The 10,036-nt window shown below is 43.0% G+C and overlaps 1 protein-coding gene across 15 annotated transcripts in view; it reads left to right on the top strand.

Annotated features, from left to right (window-relative positions):
* Positions 1 to 10,036, top strand: part of USP45 (ubiquitin specific peptidase 45) — a 60,303-nt gene that overhangs the window by 42,038 nt on the left and 8,229 nt on the right. For 7 of the 15 annotated variants that reach the window (XM_055714964.1, XM_055714966.1, XM_055714967.1 and 4 more), the window contains 3 exons: positions 2,283 to 2,364; positions 3,324 to 3,430; positions 5,495 to 5,551. In XM_055714964.1, coding sequence (XP_055570939.1) covers positions 2,283 to 2,364; positions 3,324 to 3,430; positions 5,495 to 5,551 — 246 coding nt within the window. Of the gene's footprint in view, positions 1 to 1,806; positions 1,851 to 2,282; positions 2,365 to 3,323; positions 3,431 to 5,494; positions 5,552 to 10,036 lie in introns of those variants that run through there. The other 8 variants (XM_055714969.1, XM_055714971.1, XR_003557668.2 and 5 more) reach the window with 6 other exon arrangements.

The raw sequence follows: 10,036 nt of genomic DNA on the forward strand, positions 1-10,036 counted from the left end.
TAATGGAAGATGGTGAGAATTTTAAGTGACCTTTTGGGCAGTATTTCTGCTTTCCCCATCACCAGGCAGGGAGAAGTTGGTCCCATCCTGCCCTGCAATTACACCCTTCTGCTGCTCTAATGGTGCATTACTGCAGACAAGTCTTTATCCCCTCAGGCTGCTCCTCCGCCACAGACAGTACTAGTAAAAGCTTTGTCTCTCCTTTTTTTTTTTTTGTTTCGTTTGTTTTGCTTTGTTTTTGTGATTATCCTGTGGTTTGGGCTTGTAGATGGTGTGCCAAAATGGCAAACGTCAAGCAGGTGGTGAGCGCTGGCTGCTGTGCCGGCCGGACACAGGCAGGAGCAGCCCCCATGGCCTCCCCACCACGTGGGCTCCGGCTGGGGACAGCCTGCAGCAGCATGTCTGCCACCAGAATCCTGTAGCAGGGGTTACAGCCACTAACCTTTCTCTTTCATGCCACGTTGAAACTTTATTCTCCCAAGAGGGAACAGCCCTGCTGAAAAGGCAGCCAGCTGCTTTGCCATCCACCTGCAAGAGAGCTGAACGTGGACATCCTTGCTCCCCTGTTCCTACCGGGATTAATTATTTTAAACCCTAAGAGTTTTGATGAGGAATACATATGACACATAACATGGTACTAGTTATAGTAACTAACAAAAAACCACAGTGCACCTTTGCTGCTTCTCTGTGTTTTTGTATCTTGTAGCCAACACCAGCATTGAACTTTTTCCTATCCCTGTAAAGGAAGTTAGAATGTGCATATGTACACAAGTGGATTTTTAAGATAAAAGCTTGTTGATACTGCAAGAAGGATGACATAGCTCTGCCGTTTCCAGCAATGTGGGCTGGAGATGGTTTCATACCAGGGCCTGAAGTGGCTGAACCCTGTTGCTAATTGATTAATGTCTGCTGCCATTGTCCGCAGCACCCTGCCCATTCAAAGGCTATGTCTTTCTTTGACCTAAATAAATGGTTCAACGGGCTAATCCCAACAAAAGGGTTGCTTATGGCCCTAAACCCATTTATGGTGCTCAACTTCATGAATTACCTATTGATTAGTCCTTTTAGTATATTGTTGGCTTTAAGATGAACAAAGCTGAGCTCTGGGCAGCAGGAGTTAATTCACAAGCTAGGTCACATACTCATAAGGTTGGAGTATGACTTGGTCTGATGGGTGCCTGAACTGGAAATCAAACCTCTAATGCTGTCTGTCATCCTGACACTTTTGTAATATATGGCTTGAAAGTGTACTTTGCTGCCTGCAAACAGGAGCTATTTATTATTATTTTCATGTTATGACGTAGGGTTTCACTTACTTGCAGAAAGTTTGGTATTGCCATTTGTCTCTAGACTGGTACTTTGCTCTAAGCGTGACTTCAGCAACACATTTAACTATAAATGCCATTTGCACAGTGACACGGGAGACTCAGACATGTTACTGGAGTTTGTGGATTAGAGAGCCAGTACCTTTGCCCGGAAAAAGGGAAGCCTGGGTCATGCACGCTACAGTGGTCCCCTGTGCCATTCATCCTCCTGCTTCCCTCTGTGCTGCTTACCAGAGGTTGGGCTGAGCTGCCTTTTGTCCTGGCCCGTGCAGTTCTGCTGCCAGGGGACACCTCTCAGGAACACAGCATCTCCTCATCCCAGGGCAACTGAGAAATAGTTGTCTTGAGGTGCAGCTACAGCTCACCGGCATGAATTTGCTTCTTCCTGATTCTTCTCTCGAAAAATGTAGTTTTTACAGGGTTTTGAGCAAATGTGATGATATTTATATGGATTCATAAAAAGTTTTTTATCTCTCCTAAGGTTTTCTACCATAAGTCCAAAATGTGCAGTGTTAGAAAATAAATGTAAGTAATAAAAATACTGCCCAAATGGAGTCATTGAAACTGGCTATTGAAAGATATTAAAAAGCTGCCTTCAAGTATTTTGTATCCTAGTCAATCAGTAACAGTCCGTTCTTCAGTATATTCCACCCCCCAGCACCCCCCAACAGTGGAAGAAACAGATGGTATTTGTTCACTAAAAATCTCGTAGTTCTTGGTAACCTGTTGAGTGCTCTCCAGTGGCTCCCTTTTTAAGGGCAGGAAGTTTTTGGATGGTTATGTACTGAAAAGCTCATGTAGTTTTGACACTGCTAGTGAATAACAACAGTAGTTTTAAAATACTGTTAAAATACTGTTATGCTTATTTGATGGAAATAAGAGTAGATAAAATATAATCATAGTTTTTAGAATGTTTACACTTAAAATACTTGCTGAATGTATTTTTTTTAATTATAGCGTATACAAACTGGTATCTTAAAAGCATTTAATAATCCAACTACTAAGACAGCAGATGAAGAAACTAGAAGAAGAGTCAAAGGTATGCAATGCTTTATTGAAAACTTTTAAAAATGCACAGGTTTTTAAATACCATTTCCTTCATAACTATTGCAACAGCAATCCCGATGTAGTTGAAAGACTTTTATTCTGTATTATTCTGGTGCCACCTAGTGTGTATCTAAAGTTCAGAGAGCTTAGTATTTGCTGATTTGCATCTTTGTATCCAGGATAAAGGATTCCACTGTATTTATAATGTCTCCTCTAATGATAGATAGAATTTAATTTTGTTTTCTAAAATAGCCTGCTGCATCTTCAGGTTTGTTGTATGGCCACAATTATTGTATCACTCAGAGAGGCCACTTCCCATAAATAAAACAGATTTGACTAATACTGCGAGCACTTTAAATATGATTACAAAGCCAAGATAGGAAGCTGTTTCAAAAGAAGGCATGTTTTTTCAAAACAAGAGGTTTTTAAATTTTTCTGTGTGTGTATGTTTATACAAAAGTTTTAATTTGGGGGATTTTGTTTTAATTAAAGTCTTAATAATGATTAAGCTCTTTTGAAAGTCACCCTTCCCAAATCTGCAACAGTTAAGTCATAGAGATGTATTAGAACAGGCTTTTGTCATGTTTTTTAGAGTTTTATAGTTTCAAAAACCATTCAGAAAGGGTGACAACCTGTCTGCTACCCTAGTGTCTATATCAAGGCAATACAATATTACTTATTCAAAAGAAAACTGAGATTTTATTTAAAAGGCTTCTTCTTGAGAGGTACAGTATTATTAGCTTGTTACAGTAGGTCGGGAAGGGAAAGATAAAAGGGAACCATCTCATTAAAATATTTTTGAATGTTGAGATAATACAGTATACGATGTATTAGTTATTGTGTTCAAAACATTTTGAATACATTTAAAAATTGTGCTTTCATAATATATCTTAGAATTTTGTTGTACTTACAGTGTGGCATTGGATCTGTTATTTTTCACATTTAAAAAAGGCAATGTTTTTTCAGCGTATGGAAGAGAGGGTGTGAAGATGAACTTCATAGATAGGATCTTTGTTGGTGAATTGACTAGCACTGTCATGTGTGAGGAATGTGAAAATGTAGGTATTCTGGAATTTGGTTTGATGTGGAATAGATCATATACTGGTTTGATTACATTGTCTTGAAAGTATAAAATTGTATTGCCAATTTTATACTTGTTTGTTTGTAAAAACAAGACTTTATTGAAAGTTTCTCATTTAGAATGATTTATTCCTTCTTTAAAGCATTATCCTCCCAAACCTAAGAAGAGGAGTCCTTTGAATTCCAAAAGGATTCAAGTACTGGGCTTGATTTTACATCTGACTTAAGGCTGGAGGTTCCAAATTCTATAATTATCTGTGTTATAGCCCAACTTTGTCTGATATTTTTAAAACATCTACCTATCTTAAAACAAATCCTCCTGTCTGCTTTTCTGGGATATGCCTGAAAATTGGGAATTACTTACTTTGAATTAGTGTGAGTGGGGAAATGCTAAAATGACTTCTTTTTTCACTGAAAGTATTTTTGATAATTAACATAACCCTAATGAACAGCATATTCCTTTCATAATTAATATTACTGACATTTCATCATAAATGCTTTCCATGATCCTTATAATTTTCTTTAACTTTGGAAGAGAAAAATCTTATTTGCATGACTTTTCTAACTGAATGTTACATTTCTGTTTGGTTTAAAACATTATATTTCATATTATAGAGATTAAGTAAGTCAATCAGTCTGAATAATTAAGCACAGTCCTGCAGTGCCAGGTAAACTTTCCTGTGTGTGATGTGCGGATTACACTTATGTGCTGCTGGTCTCAATGAAGAACTTTGACTATATAAAAAATAGAGGTTGTATGTATTTTGTGTGTCCCATTTATTTTTGCTGGATTTTTATATTCTGCCTGCACAGGACTTGGGACTTCGCTAGCTGTAAGCCTTTGAGGGAGAGTTTAGCATTCACTTTCCTTTGGCTGCATTGGCAAAGATATATTTGATTAAAGTTTGTTCACGCAGACTCACTCTTTAGAGGAACCCCTGTTTGAACATCACTCATCAGGCAGTCAGTCATAGTTACAATAGTTTTGCTCTCAAATAGTTTTTGATCTTTATTGCCTTACTGGAACCTAAACTGTGCCAAGTCCTTCACACAACAGGTAAAAATTAAGCCTACGGTCCATATCAAATGTTGCAGGTGGAAGATAGGGTCACAAATACAAGAGAAGGGCAACAGTGACAGTAAGTGAGGGCATGACTGTGTTTGGTAACTTACGTGCACAACATGATTCGTATTTTTTTTAAGGCCTTATTTTTCACAGCCTTTCCAGAGGTAAGATGAGTCAGTTTTGGAAGGAATTTGAGAATGGCAAGGGAGAGAGCTTAAGGAACAGGCTTGGATGAGATGGTCTAGTCATAAAGGCAGATGAAAAGTGCTGACAGAGAATGTTTTTAGGTGTGGTTTGGCAGATATTTCCAGTTTCAGCTTAGATTTTGTATGGCTTATAGATGGCAAATTAAAACTTAAAAGTACAGAAAAACAAGGTGGTTTTTGTTTTTCCAATCCCCTTTTGCCCAGCAATTGATTTTATTTTAACCATTACTAATATATGTTATGGGATGAAAAATTCTAATAAAGCTTTTGGTTGTAACCAGTAAGGCTGACTTAAACTTTTCTGAAAGCATCGGGTTAGAACCTGTCATCTGACTGTCATTAGCCAGTCCTTACTGCTTAGCAGTGTATGAGGTCAAACACCTGCACAGAAGTGTCCAGGAAACCCTAGAAGTTGGCTTTCTGCAGAACTGTACCATCTAGAAGGCCCACATGACTTAAAAATCCATCTGGAGCTCAGAGAAACTGAGCACCATACTGCTTCTAGGTCCAGTTCCTGCCCAGATGAACAGCCTTGCCCTTTGTGTCTGTATGGTGAAATTTTGCAGTGTTAAGGAAGAAAATCAGATCTAACTTAAAATACATTGAAAAAAAATGTTTGTGGGAAGTTCTTCATTGTAGTTTGTTACATCTTGTATCTAATTTGCTTTTTGTATAGTTTCTGATAATAATTTGATTTTAAAAAGGGAGCTATGTGATAAATTCCTATCATGTTCTTTGCATTGAATATGCATTTTCTCTTTTTCTTCAAGATTTCAACAGTAAAAGAACCTTTCATTGATCTTTCACTACCTATAATAGAGGAGAGGGTAAGAAACAGAATATGTAATAAATAACTACTGCTTCTAGTGGATTGTTTTTACATACCTTTATGGAAGTGCCAGGCTGCAGGGTGTGCCCTGCTCTCACACCATTACGGATGGCAGCGGGGAGCAGAGCTGTGGGAGGTACACCCAGGCAGAGGAACTCCTCCGCTTAGTGACGAAGCTCCGGGAGGAGGTGAGTAGATTGAGAAGTACTAGGGAGTGCGAGAGAGAGAGATGGACTACTGGAATTGCACCCTACCTTCCCTGGGACAGGCCTGACAGGCTGACAGGACCCATGGTAACCCAGGATTCTGTACCTGATCTCTGCCTGGCTAAACACAGTGACTAAAGGGATAGGGGGAATGGGGACAAGTTCCTGCTTGGTGCGGCAGGTGCATCCCCTCTGTGGCTAGCCCACCCTCCTGGGTGCCTGGGCATCCTAGAGCTGAGGATCGGCAAGAGGAACTGAACAATAACGAGGACTGTGGTTGCTCTAGTTTGGAGGTGTCACTGAGGTTAAGTCAGCCCGTCTTAAAGGGGGAAAAGGATCTTTGCACTGAAGTTAGCAGCGCTCATTGAAAGAGCTTTAAACTAGATTGAAGGGGGAAAGGGATAAAACCAGGCTTACTAGAGATAAGCCTGGGGACAGCACGCCAATGTTTGAGGGACACTGTGCTAGCAAGGTGATTCAGTCTGCCATCTCAGTGGAGTTAGGGAATGGAGATCCATGTGACAGCAAAGACGTAAGGGTTCTTGATGTGTTAGAAACTACATAACGGCCTGAGAATGCTCACACAGGAACTAGGGCTTCTCCCCCCAAGAAGGTGGCAGGATCAATAGCCCAACTGAAGTGCATCTACACTAATGCACACAGCATGGGCAACAAACAGGAGGAGCTGGAAGCTGTTGTGCAGCAGGAAAACTGTGATGTAGTTGCCATCATGGAAACATGGAGGGATGATTCACACAGCTGAGTGCTGTAACGGATGGCTGTGAACCCTTCAGAAGGGATAGGCAAGGAAGGAGAGTTGGCAGGGTAGCCCTGTGTGTTTAGGGAGTGTTTAGAGCTTAATGATGGTTTCAATAGGGTTGTGTTATGGGTAAGAATCAGTGGAAAGGCCAACAAGGCAGATATCATAGTGGGAGTCTGTTATAGACCACCCAATCAGAATGAAGAGACAGACAAAATATTCTGTAAGAAGCTGGGAAGTCTCACAGTGGCTAACCTTTGTTCTCATGGAGGACTTCAACTTACTAGATGTCTGCTAGAAATACAGTACAGCAGAGGGTCTAGGTGGTTCCTGGAGCGCATGGAAGACAACTTCCTGACACAGCTGGTGAGAGAGCCAACTAGGGAATGCACCCTGCTGGACCTGTTGTTTGTGAACAGAGAAAGATTTGTGGATGATGTGATGGTAGAAGGCCATTTGGGCATATTGATCATGAAATTACAGTTTTCAATTATTGGAGAAGAGAGGCGATCAGCACAACAGCTACCTTGCTCTTCTTGAGGGCAGACTTTGGCCTGTTTAGGAGTGTGGGTGACGGAGTCAGGTCCCTTGGCAGGCAGTCCTAAAAAGCAAAGGAGTCCAGGAAGGCTGGACATCCTTCAGGAAGGAAATGCTAAAGGTGCAGGAGCAGGTGGTCCCCATGTACTAGAAGATGAGCTGGTGGGGAAGACGACCAGCCTGGCTGAACAGAGAGCTTTGGCTGGAACTCAGGAAAAAAGGAGAGTTTCTGACCCTTGGAAGAAGGGGCAGTGCACTCAGGAGGACTACAAGGGTGTCATGAGGTTATGCAGGGAGAAAATTAGTAGGGCCAGAGGCCAACTAGAACTTAGCCTGGCTACCACCGTAAAAGGCAACCAAAAATGTTTCTATAAATACATTAGCAACAGAAGGAGAGCCAAGTCCATCCTTTATTGGATGCAGGGGGAAACACAGTGAGACAAAGGCTGAGGAAAAGGCTGAGGTGCTGAATGCCACCTTTGCCTGAGTCTTTCATAGTAAGACCAGTTGTTCTCTGGGAACTCAGCCCGCTGAGGCAGAAGACAGGGCTGGGGAGCAGAATGAAGCCCCCATGATCCAAGGGGAAATGGTCAGTGACCTGCTACATCACTTAGACACACACAAGCCTATGGGGCCGGGTGGGATCCACCCGAGGGTGCTGAAGGGAGCTGGCAGAAGTGCTCACCAAGCCCCTTCCCATGATTTATCAGCAGTGCTGGCTAACCGGGGAGGTCCCAGTTGAATGGAAGTTAGCAAATGTGACACCCATCTACAAGAGGAGCTGGAAGCAGGATCCAGGGAACTACAGGGCTGTCAGCCTGACCTCGGTGCCAGGGCAGGTTATGGAGCAGGTCGTCCTCGGTGCCGTCATGTGGCACGTACAGGACAAGCAGTAGGTGATGCTGTCCAGCCAGCATGGGGTTATGAAAGGCAGGTCCTGCAAGACGAACCTGATCTCCTCCTGTGACAAGGTGACCTACTTGCTTAGTGGATGAAGGAAAGGCTGTGGGTGTTTTCTACCTGGACCTTATTAAAGCCTTTGACACCATCTCCCACAGCATTCTCCTGGAGTAACTGGCTGCTCATGGCCTGGGCGGGTGTGCTGTTCTCTGGGTAGAATCCCGTCTGGCTGGCTGAGCCCAGAGAGTGGTGGTGAATGGAATTAGATGCAGTTGGTGGCCGGCCACAAGGGTGTTCCCCAGGGCTCAGTACTGGAGCCAGTTCGGCTTAATGTCCTTGTCAATGATCTGGATGAGGGGATTGAGTGCACCCTCAGTGAGTTTGAAGATGACACCAAGTTGGGGGGAGTGCTGATCTGCTGGAGGGCAGGAAGGCTCTGCAGAGGGATCTGGACAGGCTGGATTGATGGTCCGAGGCCAGTTGTATGAGGTCCAACCGGGCTCAGTGCCGGGTCCTGCCCATGGGTCACACCAGCCCCACACAGCGCTACAGGCTTGGGGAAGGGTGGCTGGGAAGCTGCCGGGGGGAAAGGACCTGGGGGTGCTGGTCAACACGCAGCTGAACATGAGCCAGCAGTGTGCCCAGGTGGCCGAGGGGGGCCAACAGCATCATGGCTTGTGTCAGACACAGTGTGGCCAGCAGGACCAGGGCAGTGACTGTCCCCCTGTACTGGGCACTGGTGAGGCTGCACCTTGAATCCTGGGTTCAGTTTGGGGCCCTTCACTTAGAGGTAGATGTAGAGGTGCTGGAGCGTGTCCAGAGAAGGGCAACGGAGCTGGTGAAGGGTCTGGAGCACAAGTCCTGTGAGGAGCAGCTGAGGGCACTGCGGTTGTTTAGCCTGGAGAAAAGAAGGCTGAGTGGGGACCTTGTTGGTCTCTACAGCTGCCTGAAAGGCAAGTGGGCAGGTGGGTGTCAGCCTCTTCTCCCAGATAACAAGTGATAGGGCAAGAGGAAACGGCTTCAAGTTGTGCCAGGGGAAGTTTATATTGGATATTAGGAAAAATTTCTTTGCCGAAAGGGTTGTCAAGCATTGGGACAGGCTGCCCAGGGAGGTGGTTGAATCACCATTTCTGGTGCTATTTAAATGATTTGTAGACGTGGCACTTAGGGACATGGTTTGGTGGTGGACTTGGCAGTGCTAGTTTAATGGTCGGACTCGATGATCTTAAAGGTATTTTCCAACCTAAATGACTCTTATGATTCTATGAAGATACTTATATATATACACACACAGTTTTCATTTGAAGTCTAAAAAATGTATGCTTGTCCATAAATACATGTACTGCCACACATCTGTTCATTATATGATTTTATTTATATATATATATAGGCATACAAGATCACAAGTGCATGTGTTTTAAATTAGTCTGAATCGGAATAAATGGCCATGGTAATTTACAGTATATGTCAGTCTGAGATGAGCTTAATTTAGTAGTAGGTTTAGTATATACTTAGATGAATAGATTGATTATAAACTTTTTTGAAGGTCAAGAAAATGACATTCTAGCTTATTGTTTTGAATCTGGAGAACCTGAGTCCCTTGGGCTGAAGTGACCTATGGGATAAGACAGTGTTAAAAACTGATAAGACTTTTAATATATATTTTTTCTGGCATTTTCAGCATTTCACAGAGTGCCTACATTAGCCGCTGAGGAACTGTGCTCCTTTGAAGGCATATGCTCTGGGTTTTGTGGGACTTGGTGTTTTCATTTGAGAGTAATGGGGGTGGGCTGGGAGTGGTTCTTCCCCCATCCTGCATCTGTTCCTGTATATTTAGGGAAGAGTATTCATTGTAATGCTTAATCCTGTATAAAATGTATTCTTCTCTAAACGCCAGTTTTTGCTCATAATTAATTCTTCATCTTTGTTGCTGCATTGAGTGCAGATGTCTGTGGGGCTTTTAAGAGCATTTTGAGTACCTGGGCCCCTGTGCTTGCTTCTTGGCAGACATGTGTAACATGGGAACTTCATGGGTTCTGTCAGAGAGAGGTCTGCTGGCTTCTAGCAATCGCTGCACTTA

Source organism: Falco cherrug, chromosome 6 (assembly GCF_023634085.1).
Source record: "Falco cherrug isolate bFalChe1 chromosome 6, bFalChe1.pri, whole genome shotgun sequence".
Classification (NCBI taxonomy): Eukaryota; Metazoa; Chordata; class Aves; order Falconiformes; family Falconidae; genus Falco; species Falco cherrug.